The sequence below is a fragment of the Procambarus clarkii genome, unplaced genomic scaffold, assembly GCF_040958095.1.
Source record: "Procambarus clarkii isolate CNS0578487 unplaced genomic scaffold, FALCON_Pclarkii_2.0 HiC_scaffold_106, whole genome shotgun sequence".
Classification (NCBI taxonomy): Eukaryota; Metazoa; Arthropoda; class Malacostraca; order Decapoda; family Cambaridae; genus Procambarus; species Procambarus clarkii.
Genome location: NW_027189139.1, coordinates 3,439,023 through 3,452,321, shown reverse-complemented (window position 1 = coordinate 3,452,321; position 13,299 = coordinate 3,439,023). Strand labels below are relative to the sequence as shown.

The 13,299-nt window shown below is 50.1% G+C and overlaps 1 protein-coding gene across 1 annotated transcript in view; it reads right to left on the bottom strand.

The window, feature by feature from the left end:
• Positions 1-4,982, bottom strand: part of LOC138360302 (nascent polypeptide-associated complex subunit alpha, muscle-specific form-like) — a 76,174-nt gene extending 71,192 nt beyond the window's left edge. Inside the window, exons 1-3 of the mRNA XM_069320215.1 lie at positions 3,490-4,982; positions 1,626-2,896; positions 1,084-1,479 (exon numbers count right to left, since the gene is read on the bottom strand). Of these exons, the coding sequence (XP_069176316.1) occupies positions 1,084-1,479; positions 1,626-2,896; positions 3,490-4,982 (3,160 nt within the window). The remainder of the gene's footprint in view (positions 1-1,083; positions 1,480-1,625; positions 2,897-3,489) is intronic.
• Between the last annotated feature and the right edge of the window lie 8,317 nt (positions 4,983-13,299).

The window sequence follows — 13,299 nt, the reverse complement described above, 5'->3', positions numbered from 1 at the left end:
GGGGGGGAGGCTGGTGCCCGCAGCCGCCACTGCTGGAAGGGGGGGGGGAGGCTGGTGCCCGCAGCCGCCACTGCTGGAAGGGGGGGGAGGCTGGTGCTCGCAGCCGCCACTGCTGGAAGGGGGGGGGGGGGAAGGCTGGTGCCCGCAGCCGCCACTGCTGGAAGGGGGGGGGGGAAGGCTGGTGCCCGCAGCCGCCACTGCTGGAAGGGGGGGGAGGCTGGTGTCCGCAGCCGCCACTGCTGGAAGGGGGGGGGAGGCTGGTGCCCGCAGCCGCCACTGCTGGAAGGGGGGGGGGGCTGGTGCCCGCTGGTTCTAGCACTACACCAGGACTGGCCGCAGTACTGGTGGTTGTACCAGCAGCAGCACTGGTGGATGTACCAGCAGCAGCACTGGTGGATGTACCAGCAGCAGCACTGGTGGATGTACCAGCAGCAGCACTGGTGGATGTACCAGCAGCAGCACTGGTGGATGTACCAGCAGCAGCACTGGTGGATGTACCAGCAGCAGCACTGGTGGATGTACCAGCAGCAGCACTGGTGGATGTACCAGCAGCAGCACTGGTGGATGTACCAGCAGCAGCACTGGTGGATGTACCAGCAGCAGCACTGGTGGATGTACCAGCAGCAGCACTGGTGGATGTACCAGCAGCAGCACTGGTGGATGTACCAGCAGCAGCACTGGTGGATGTACCAGCAGCAGCACTGGTGGATGTACCAGCAGCAGCACTGGTGGATGTACCAGCAGCAGCACTGGTGGATGTACCAGCAGCAGCACTGGTGGATGTACCAGCAGCAGCACTGGTGGGTGTACCAGCAGCAGCACTGGTGGGTGTACCAGCAGCAGCACTGGTGGGTGTACCAGCAGCAGCACTGGTGGGATGTACCAGCAGCAGCACTGGTGGGATGTACCAGCAGCAGCACTGGTGGGATGTACCAGCAGCAGCACTGGTGGGATGTACCAGCAGCAGCACTGGTGGGATGTACCAGCAGCAGCACTGGTGGGATGTACCAGCAGCAGCACTGGTGGGATGTACCAGCAGCAGCACTGGTGGGATGTACCAGCAGCAGCACTGGTGGGATGTACCAGCAGCAGCACTGGTGGATGTACCAGCAGCAGCACTGGTGGATGTGCCAGCAGCAGCACTGGGGGATGTGCCAGCAGCAGCACTGGGGGATGTGCCAGCAGCAGCACTGGGGGATGTGCCAGCAGCAGCACTGGGGGATGTGCCAGCAGCAGCACTGGGGGATGTGCCAGCAGCAGCACTGGGGGATGTGCCAGCAGCAGCACTGGGGGATGTGCCAGCAGCAGCACTGGGGGATGTGCCAGCAGCAGCACTGGGGGATGTGCCAGCAGCAGCACTGGGGGATGTGCCAGCAGCAGCACTGGGGGATGTGCCAGCAGCAGCACTGGGGGATGTGCCAGGCAGCAGCACTGGGGGATGTGCCAGCAGCAGCACTGGGGGATGTGCCAGCAGCAGCACTGGGGGGTGTGCCAGCAGCAGCACTGGGGGGTGTGCCAGCAGCAGCACTGGGGGGTGTGCCAGCAGCAGCACTGGGGGGTGTGCCAGCAGCAGCACTGGGGGGTGTGCCAGCAGCAGCACTGGGGGGGTGTGCCAGCAGCAGCACTGGGGGGTGTGCCAGCAGCAGCACTGGGGGGTGTGCCAGCAGCAGCACTGGGGGGTGTGCCAGCAGCAGCACTGGGGGGTGTGCCAGCAGCAGCACTGGGGGGTGTGCCAGCAGCAGCACTGGGGGGTGTGCCAGCAGCAGCACTGGGGGGTGTGCCAGCAGCAGCACTGGGGGGTGTGCCAGCAGCAGCACTGGGGGGTGTGCCAGCAGCAGCACTGGGGGGTGTGCCAGCAGCAGCACTGGGGGGTGTGCCAGCAGCAGCACTGGGGGGTGTGCCAGCAGCAGCACTGGGGGGTGTGCCAGCAGCAGCACTGGGGGGTGTGCCAGCAGCAGCACTGGGGGGTGTGCCAGCAGCAGCACTGGGGGGTGTGCCAGCAGCAGCACTGGGGGGTGTGCCAGCAGCAGCACTGGGGGGTGTGCCAGCAGCAGCACTGGGGGGTGTGCCAGCAGCAGCACTGGGGGGTGTGCCAGCAGCAGCACTGGGGGGTGTGCCAGCAGCAGCACTGGGGGGTGTGCCAGCAGCAGCACTGGGGGGTGTGCCAGCAGCAGCACTGGGGGGTGTGCCAGCAGCAGCACTGGGGGGTGTGCCAGCAGCAGCACTGGGGGGTGTGCCAGCAGCAGCACTGGGGGGTGTGCCAGCAGCAGCACTGGGGGGTGTGCCAGCAGCAGCACTGGGGGGTGTGCCAGCAGCAGCACTGGGGGGTGTGCCAGCAGCAGCACTGGGGGGTGTGCCAGCAGCAGCACTGGGGGGTGTGCCAGCAGCAGCACTGGGGGGTGTGCCAGCAGCAGCACTGGGGGGTGTGCCAGCAGCAGCACTGGGGGGTGTGCCAGCAGCAGCACTGGGGGGTGTGCCAGCAGCAGCACTGGGGGGTGTGCCAGCAGCAGCACTGGGGGGTGTGCCAGCAGCAGCACTGGGGGGTGTGCCAGCAGCAGCACTGGGGGGTGTGCCAGCAGCAGCACTGGGGGGTGTGCCAGCAGCAGCACTGGGGGGTGTGCCAGCAGCAGCACTGGGGGGTGTGCCAGCAGCAGCACTGGGGGGTGTGCCAGCAGCAGCACTGGGGGGTGTGCCAGCAGCAGCACTGGTGGGTGTGCCAGCAGCAGCACTGGTGGGTGTGCCAGCAGCAGCACTGGTGGGTGTGCCAGCAGCAGCACTGGTGGGTGTGCCAGCAGCAGCACTGGTGGGTGTGCCAGCAGCAGCACTGGTGGGTGTACCAGCAGCAGCACTGGTGGGTGTACCAGCAGCAGCACTGGTGGGTGTACCAGCAGCAGCACTGGTGGGTGTACCAGCAGCAGCACTGGTGGGTGTACCAGCAGCAGCACTGGTGGGTGTACCAGCAGCAGCACTGGTGGGTGTACCAGCAGCAGCACTGGTGGGTGTACCAGCAGCAGCACTGGTGGGTGTACCAGCAGCAGCACTGGTGGGTGTACCAGCAGCAGCACTGGTGGGTGTACCAGCAGCAGCACTGGTGGGTGTACCAGCAGCAGCACTGGTGGGTGTACCAGCAGCAGCACTGGTGGGTGTACCAGCAGCAGCACTGGTGGGTGTACCAGCAGCAGCACTGGTGGGTGTACCAGCAGCAGCACTGGTGGGTGTACCAGCAGCAGCACTGGTGGGTGTACCAGCAGCAGCACTGGTGGGTGTACCAGCAGCAGCACTGGTGGGTGTACCAGCAGCAGCACTGGTGGGTGTACCAGCAGCAGCACTGGTGGGTGTACCAGCAGCAGCACTGGTGGGTGTACCAGCAGCAGCACTGGTGGGTGTACCAGCAGCAGCACTGGTGGGTGTACCAGCAGCAGCACTGGTGGGTGTACCAGCAGCAGCACTGGTGGGTGTACCAGCAGCAGCACTGGTGGGTGTACCGGCAGCAGCACTGGTGGATGTACCGGCAGCAGCACTGGTGGGTGTACCGGCAGCAGCACTGGTGGATGTACCGGCAGCAGCACTGGTGGATGTACCGGCAGCAGCACTGGTGGATGTACCGGCAGCAGCACTGGTGGATGTACCGGCAGCAGCACTGGTGGATGTACCGGCAGCAGCACTGGTGGATGTACCGGCAGCAGCACTGGTGGATGTACCGGCAGCAGCACTGGTGGATGTACCGGCAGCAGCACTGGTGGATGTACCGGCAGCAGCACTGGTGGATGTACCGGCAGCAGCACTGGTGGATGTACCGGCAGCAGCACTGGTGGATGTACCGGCAGCAGCACTGGTGGATGTACCGGCAGCAGCACTGGTGGATGTACCGGCAGCAGCACTGGTGGGTGTACCGGCAGCAGCACTGGTGGATGTACCGGCAGCAGCACTGGTGGGTGTACCGGCAGCAGCACTGGTGGGTGTACCGGCAGCAGCACTGGTGGGTGTACCGGCAGCTGCACTGGTGGGTGTACCGGCAGCAGCACTGGTGGGTGTACCGGCAGCAGCACTGGTGGGTGTACCGGCAGCAGCACTGGTGGGTGTACCGGCAGCAGCACTGGTGGGTGTACCGGCAGCAGCACTGGTGGGTGTACCGGCAGCAGCACTGGTGGGTGTACCGGCAGCAGCACTGGTGGGTGTACCGGCCGCAGCACTGGTGGGTGTACCGGCCGCAGCACTGGTGGGTGTACCGGCAGCAGCACTGGTGGGTGTACCGGCAGCAGTACTGGTGGGTGTACCGGCAGCAGTACTGGTGGGTGTACCGGCAGCAGTACTGGTGGGTGTACCGGCAGCAGTACTGGTGGGTGTACCGGCAGCAGTACTGGTGGGTGTACCGGCAGCAGTACTGGTGGGTGTACCGGCAGCAGTACTGGTGGGTGTACCGGCAGCAGTACTGGTGGGTGTACCGGCAGCAGTACTGGTGGGTGTACCGGCAGCAGTACTGGTGGGTGTACCGGCAGCAGTACTGGTGGATGTACCGGCAGCAGTACTGGTGGATGTACCGGCAGCAGTACTGGTGGATGTACCGGCAGCAGTACTGGTGGATGTACCGGCAGCAGTACTGGTGGATGTACCGGCAGCAGTACTGGTGGATGTACCGGCAGCAGTACTGGTGGATGTACCGGCAGCAGTACTGGTGGATGTACCGGCAGCAGTACTGGTGGATGTACCGGCAGCAGTACTGGTGGATGTACCGGCAGCAGTACTGGTGGATGTACCGGCAGCAGTACTGGTGGATGTACCGGCAGCAGTACTGGTGGATGTACCGGCAGCAGTACTGGTGGATGTACCGGCAGCAGTACTGGTGGATGTACTAGCAGCAGTACTGGTGGATGTACTAGCAGCAGTACTGGGGGTTGTACTAGCAGCAGTACTGGGGGTTGTACTTCTCGTCTCATAAGTCCCGCTAACAAAGTGGAAGAGGAATTACTAGTTAAAGGCATCACCTTTGTAATGGGACCGCCAGGAAGGGACAAAAGGTGGAGAACATTAGAGGAATGTTGTGATGAACAAGAGGAAGGTATTAACAGTTTTGGACAAACTAACCAGAAAAACAAGAAGATTAAGGTGAGAGAAGAGAAGACACGAGTGTCCCTCTTGGCCCCTCCCTCCCTCCCTCTCTCTTACAGATACTTCAACTTAAAACAACCGGAAACGCCGCCCACCTACAACTTGGAAGGTCTTCAAGTGAAAATACAAGAGATGAAGGGAAACCTTAAGGATACAGCAACAACTAGGACCAGATGCAACCTGGAAAAAATCTTAAGAGATGCGCTAAACCGATTAAAGAAAAGTACTGACATCGTCATCAAGCCCGCAGATAAAGGAGAAGGTGTAGTGATCTGGAAGATGAAGAACAATGTATATTGTGTGAAAATTGCTTGTATAGACAATTGCAAAAGCCATTGGTCTTCATCTTGTGAGCATAGATTATTAAATGATTCAGAAGTTTTACTACGGTCGTTCATGTTTAACAAATTTACCATCATTCTATTACAGAATAGCTGAAGCAGTTTCTCAACTATTGCAGAATAGTTGAGGAATGCAAGTTCGCCTTTCCTCGTGGAAAGGTTTGTGGCAATGTGTACCTTGACTTAGACAAAGCTATTGATAGTACCACCTGAAAAAATTATTAAAAACTATATTGGGATACTATATTAAGTTGGATTATGGCATGGTTAAACCAATGGAAAGAGTTAGTACAAATGGAGTTTGGTCAGAGTTGGAAAATGTTGCAAATGGATTGCCTCAAGGCTCTGACCTGGGATCTATATTTTTAATAATATAAATAAAGGATTTAGATTCAAGTTTGAGCAGCAATATCTGCAAATTTGCCAACGATACGAAAGTCAAGAGGGAAATAAACAGTTTAGAAAACTGCGATGTTGCGGTCCGTCCTGGTTCATCATCAAGTCGTGTGTGAGGGAGAGGTTCGATTTTTTAATTGGCACTTGCATGAATAGCCCGTGGGCGGGGGGGGGGGGTTGATTGATCAAGACAACCAGGAGGCGGCACGGGCATGAATAGCCCGTAAGTAGCTATTCATAGGGGGGGAGGGGGGTAGGAGTCAGCTTGGAGAGGACTTAATGTACTTAGGGGTATTGTTGCACTATGCTTCCATCAGAAGCTTTGAGCTTGCCTAGAATATTTTGTTTCCAAGTCTTGATCTCAATCAAAAGGGGGTTCTGTTCATAGAGTAAATGTCAATAGGCAACGCCAAAGGTTTTGTTATGGGTTGTAAATTCTTTGATGATAAAGCCAATAACACCCATGTGTTCAAAATCTGTCCAGTGTGTAGGGGACGGATTTACCTCACTTACTTTTCCTTGGGGCCGGGCTGTGTCCACAACAAATGGAGGAAGTGTTAGAATTTACGTTTTAAGCATACTTTCAGCGTTATAACAATTGTGGTTGGGTTATTACTACTAGATTATTACTACTATAGCCACTGCATATCCTACTCTTATGTACTTTCGTTGTCAAAAGTATGGATGTAGTATGGTAGTAGCCCATCACCATAGTTATTTAACGTGCATTTTGAGAACTACGAGACATGTGTCCTTCCTAAGATCAGACCTCAAGACATTATTTCGGTACAGTTACGTTGATGACATTTACAAGTTGGAAGGATAGATGGGGAGCCTGTCTCAGTTCGAGAGGCTGAACGCTCTAGTTCCTAGTATCAAATTTAGAATTGAATGGAAGTGTGATGATAAATTACCCATTCTAGACGTATTTGTAATAAGGAATAACACCTCACTGAACTTCACTGTGCACAGGAAAGACACACATAAAGGTAACTATCTCCGTTACTTCACCAATCATGAGAAGTAAAAAAAAAAGTGTTGCTTTGGGTTTTTTCTTAGGATTGTGAATCAGCAGTCCTCATTGGTTAAAACTGAAAAGAATAAAATATTCAATCAATTAAAAAAAAGTAGGATACCCTAATAGATTCCTGGGCAAAGCTTTAAAGGTTGTCTTAGCAAATACAGACTGAGTCACAATGACTTGTCTGGAGATATGAGGAGCAAATCCATCAGAAAATGGAGAAACGACGTTTCGATCCCAAATCACGTAATTAAACTTTATTAGGAGACTCCGAAACCAAAAATTTACTGTAATGAACTAACCCTCTGAAGTGTTGCAGGAATAAATGTTTGGCATTAGATTACCTCTCACTGTGGAGAGAGAATATTGTAGTTTCTGAAGACAACACGTTATGGAGATCATAGGAGAGCACAACTAATCCTACACGAATCTAGGTAGTTGAATTTTGTATCAGAAAGACCTTAACACTAAACCTTTAGCCCAACATTGTAAGTGTTTAAATATATATGGTAACTTTCGTGTAAAGTTTAAAATAAGCAAAATGACCAAAGAAAGTTGTATAAACTTTTAGTTTATAGGTATGTGTACTATAAAAATATATATATTTATATTTTTCCACCTGTAGAACAAATGTGCAACAAAGATCGTCCACATCAACTTCACCAATGGCAGCCCCGCAACTATGAGGCATATGACCCTCATTAGAGGCCATCTGAAGGTGGTTAATATATCTGTCAATATCATTGTCGTGAAGATCAGCCAAACCAATCTGATCAGTGACGCCGCCGAGATCACAAACATCCTCTCCATCAAAGTCATGCTCAAAAAGACCACCTCTGTCAACCCTGTCAACAATATTGGAGTTATGACCGTCCATATTAAGTTCATCAATGATATGCCGGAATGTGATTGTGATGAGGGAAGTTGGTATAGATTCAGCTACTCTGAACAACTTCCAAATAGCACGGACTATGATGAGCCCGTAACTTACCTGGCACAGGAGCGGGGCAAGTAGCACGGGCTATGATGAGCCCGTAGTGGACTTACCTGGCATAGGAGCAGTGCTGTGTGTAAAGAGGGAAGGAGATGAAGGCAATAAATAGGCAAAAGAGGTGAGGAGCAAGGCAAAAGGTACGAAAGGTAAAGTGTAGTAGAGGGGATAGTAGTAGGAATAAAAACTGCAGAAGGCCCATACGAGGTAGCTCCTATTTATAACCACCCAATGAGATGGGGATAGTAGTAGGAATAAGAAGAGGATAACAAGGGAACGTGAGAGAAAACAATGGACAGAAAAAGGAGAAAGAAAAAAGATAAATGGAAGGGTAAGCTTATGTTAGGTCACGTTTGTTCTTTCATCGTAAACCTGCTTCCAACACTAGCAGCACTGTACTATGCCTTCCCTTCATATCTGTACTCAAAACTTTTACTAATACCTCTCGTCCTCTTGACATAAAGCTTGCCTTTCGACAAACTAACACACTTCGTAGCAATTTAGTTCACACTGCTGCTCCTGCTTCTAATGCTGCTGGTGTCTACTCTATTTCCTGTTCGTCTTGTCCTCTTCAATACTTTGGCGAAACTGGCCACACACTTAATGACAGACTTAAAGAACACAAAAGAAGTGTTAAGTCTGCAGACACAAACAATGCTCTCTTCTGTCATGTTAGGGATTCTAAATCATCCTATTGATTGGTCTTCCTCCAAAATAATCTTTCCTGCCTCTACTCTACACAGACGCCGTCTTGTTGAATCGGCTCTAATACACAATGTACCCAACATGAACTTGAGTCCTGGCTTTGTTGCTGTTGACTCTTCCCTTTCACAGTTGTCACAGTAAAATCTCTAGGAAGAGATTCGGCCTACTCCATTATCGCCTATTCTACTCATTCACGTCTATGTAATAAAGAACTGCATCGAAGAACAATAACAACAACAACTTCCAGACGTCTAGACAGTCTACCAGTCCCCCCTCGTGCACCATGGCCCGTCACCCTACCTCGCACCTGGGTCGCTGGGAGGCCATGCTCTCTGTAACAAGCAGTTTAACAGCCGGTTCATAGTTAAAAGAAGACTATCAGTGCCCTCTGGCCAGCTGATATTCTGTATAATAGGGCTACCAAACTCTCCAAGATTCAGATTACTCCTGTGTGCTCAACTGAGTAGACCCACTGACACATCTCTGTGTGGTAATGGATTTAGTCAGACTAGCTCATGGTATTCTGCGCCATATTTTATTTTGCACCTTAACATAACGTAAATTTGATTGTTCATCTTGTTTGTTTTGCATATTTTGTAATAAAGCCAAGCATGGATATTTTTTGTAATTTGTTTAATTTATTTTTTAAAGTAAAGTATTTTTAAATGTTTTTTTTCCCTCTGCTTTATTCTATAGTTTGCCTCACTGTGAATACACCTTTTGCAGTTTACTTTTTTTTTTTTTAATATTTTGTGACAGGCATTAGACTGCTCGACCACCAACGTTTACCGTCACAAATTGGGGGCCTGTCCTAGGAGCCTCGCTCAGGTAATGCTTCTAGACTTAATGTCTAGAAGAACTTAAATGTTACCACTTTAAGTTACCACTTAAATGTTGTGGTAACTGTACTTGGCCTTATTACAAATTTATTTTTTCTGAATTCTTATTCTTTGACTAATTTTAATGGTGCTTCATACTGTTTGCTTTCCAGGTGTAGCATTTTATGATTGTTGGATGACTTTGGATTACGTGGTGTCTTGTGGCCACAGTCATGCTCGTGATTGGTGGTTCCATAATCTTTACTATATCCTGTGTTCCCACCTTATTCTCGTCCTTATAGGAGAGTTCTCATACAGACAGATCACCCCTTTCGTACCCTGGTACTTTGGTCTGTCTTCTAGTCAATTACACCCACATCTTTGCAACCCGAGCGTAGGACGATATAGAGGGTCAAAGTTCCTCTAGCATGGATTATGCTGTAAGGTTGGGACCCCTACAAACAGTTCTCGTCATTATTGACACTTCGCACCCCTACGCGTCGGTCAGAGATATGGTACTTACACAGGTAGGGAGTTAACATTTTCCAGAACACAAAGATTGTCAATTCTTTAAGTACTATCTAGTTTTAGTAGGAAACCTCTTATCTTTGCTCTCGTCATTAGAGACAAGGTAAGAAATCCTTACATTTTTTGGACTACCTTCGTGACAATTGTATCAACATTCAAGTAGGATCCCTCTTGCCCTTATCCTCGTCATGTAGAGTACCGGGTACAAGATTCCCCACTTTCTTGAAACGCTTAGTTTTAATTTTTGATCTTGATTGTAACCTTGATTATTAAGTTAAAACAGGATAGTTTACCGTTGCCACGTCATCCTCTCACTGACATTTCATATTTTGGTACATCCACTTGAGTATTCTCTTGCATATATTTGCTATCATTCACCATGTTGTTTCTTTCCACATTTAGACAATCCAAACGATGAAGTGAGCACATTAGTTGTGTGGGGGGGTGTTGACTGTACTCACCTATTTGTACTCGCCTATTTGTGCTTGCGGTGGTTGAGCTTTGGCTCTTTGGTCCCGCCTCTCAACTGTCAATCAACTGGTATACAGATTCCTGAGCCTACTGGGCTCTATCATATCTCCATTTGAAACTGTGTATGGAGTCAGCCTCCACCACATCACTGCCTAATGCATTCCATCCGTTAACTACTCTGACACTGAAAAAGTTCCTTCTAACGTCTTTGTGGCTCATGTGGGTACTCAGTTTCCACCTGTGTCCCCTTGTTCGCGTCCCACCAGTGTTGAATAGTTTATCCTTGTTTACCCGGTCGATTCCTCTGAGGATTTTGTAGGTTGTGATCATGTCTCCCATTACTCCTCTGTCTTCCAGTGTCGTAAGGTGCATTTCCCGCAGCCTTTCCTCTTAACACCTGCCTCTTAGTTCTGAGACTAGTCTAGTGGCATACCTTTGGACTTTTTCCAGCTTTGTCTTGTGCTTGACAAAATACGGGCTCCATGCTGTGGCCGCATACTCCAAGATTGGTCTTACATATGTGGTGTACAAGATTCTGAATGATTCCTTACACAGGTTCCTGAACGCTGTTTTGATGTTAGCCAGCCTCGCATATGCCGGAGACGTTATTCTTTTTATGTGGGCTTCAGGAGACAGGTTCGGTGTGATATCAACTCCTAGATCGATCTTTCTGTCCGTTTCATTAAGTACTTCATCTCCTATTCTGTATTCTGTGTCTGGCCTCCTGTTTCCTCTGCCTGGTTTCATTACTTTGCATTTACTAGGGTTGAACTTCAACAGCCATTTGTTGGACCATTCACTCAGTCTGTCTAGGTCATCTTGTACCCTCCTATCATCCTCAGTTTCAATCCTCCTCATAATTTTTGCATCATCGGCAAACATTGAGAGAAACGATTCTATACCCTCTTGGAGATCATTTACATACATCAGAAACAGTATAGGTCCAAGGACTGACCCCTGCGGGACTCCACTCGTAACGTCTCGTCAATCCGAGACCTCACCCCTCACACAGACTGTCTCCTGTTGCTTAGGTACTCCTTTATCCAATGGAGTACCTTCCCTTTCACTCTAGCCTGCATCTCCATTTTTTTCACTAGCCTCTTGTGTGGCACACTATCAGCTTTCTGACAATCCAAAAATATGCAGTCTGCCCACTCTTCTCTTTCTTGCCTTATTTTTGTTGCCTGGTCGTAGAATTCAAGTAACCCTGTGAGGCAGGACCTGCCATCCCTGAACCCATGTTGATGCTATGTTACAAAGTTCTTTCGCTCCAGTTGCTCCACTAGCTTTCTTCGCACAATCTTCTCCATCAGCTTGCATGGAATGCAGGTTAGGGACACTGGCCTGTAATTCAGTGCCTCCTGTCTATCTTCTTTCTTGTATATCGGGACTACGTTAGCTGCTTTTCAAATTTCTGGCAGTTCCCCTGTTGCCAGTGATTTGTTATACACTATGGAGAGTGGTAGACACAGTTCTTCTGCTCCTTCCTTTAGTATCCAAGGGGAGATTCCATCTAGGCCTATAGCCTTTGTCACATCCATCTCTAGTAAACACTTCCTTACTTCCCCGCTGGTAATCTCAAACTCTTCCAGTGGTTCCTGGTTATCTATTCCCTCTCTTATCTCTGGGATTTCTCCTTGCTCTAAGGTGAAGACCTCCTGGAATTTCTTATTCAGTTCCTCACACACTTCCTTTTCGTTTGTAGTGAATCCTTCTGCCCCTATCCTTAATTTTATAACCTGTTCCTTTACTGTTTTTCTCCTGGTGTGGCTATAGAGCAATTAAGGCTGAGTCTTTGCCTTGCTTGCGATGTCATTTTCGTATTGTCTTTCTGCCTCTCTTCTCATCTTGACATTCATTTCTGGCATTCTGGTATCTTTCTCTGCTCTCCAGTGTCCCGTTATTCCTATAGTTTCTCCATGCCCTTTTACTTTGCTGCTTAGCTAGCCTACATCTCTGACTAAACCATGGGTTTCTCGTCTTCATTTCACTGTTTTCCTTTTGGGCTGGGACAAACTTGTTTGCTGCGTCCTTGTACTTTTGCGTGATGTAGTCCATCATATCTTGGACCGTCTTTTCCCGGAGCTCTGTTTCCCATGCTATATCTGTTAGGAATTTTCTTATCTCATAGTTTCCCTTTCGGTATGCTAACCGAAGTTTCGGTATGTGTGTGTTTAATGTGTGTGAAATAGTTTAAATCCGTTTATTTGATATTCAGCTACTTTTTCTCCGTTTTCTACATTCATCCATGTTTCGCTAAGCGCAATAATATCTATTCTATGTGCAAACAAGAGCATTTAAATCTTTTGTTTCTTAGACTCCTACTGTTCGTGTAATATTCCTTAAGTGTATTGTTATTTTTCTTGTTCATTTTGCCCTTTTACCCCCCCCCCCCCCCTGCAACACTCACTTTTATTTCCACCTTTCTCCCTATCTATTCCCATGCCATTATCTACTAACAGTTTAAACACAAACACACCTCTAACCACAAGTTCCGAGTTGGCAACAGCAACAACCCCAGCCCTAGATAAATGCACCCTATCCCGAGCATGCATGTCATTCCATCCATTGAAATGTTCCCAGTTATCAATGAATGATACTGCATTTGATATACAATATTTGTTTAGTCGGCAATTGACACCAAATGCCCTCGACAACTATTCATTTCCAACTCCATTTCTAGGAAGAGAGGCACATGATTGGGATTACTCCCTAGCTCCTAACTAATTCTATGGGTCGGTTAAACCTCTGTTTCAGAGCCTCTCTCCTACCTCTTCCTACAAAATTTCCACCAGCACTGATAAATAATTGGTTTGTTCCCATTTCCAGCAATAATAGCATTTATGTTTGCTTACTTTATCACCAGTTCATGCTCCCGGATACCTAACCCTTAACCTGTTCCCCCTATCTCTGCCACAA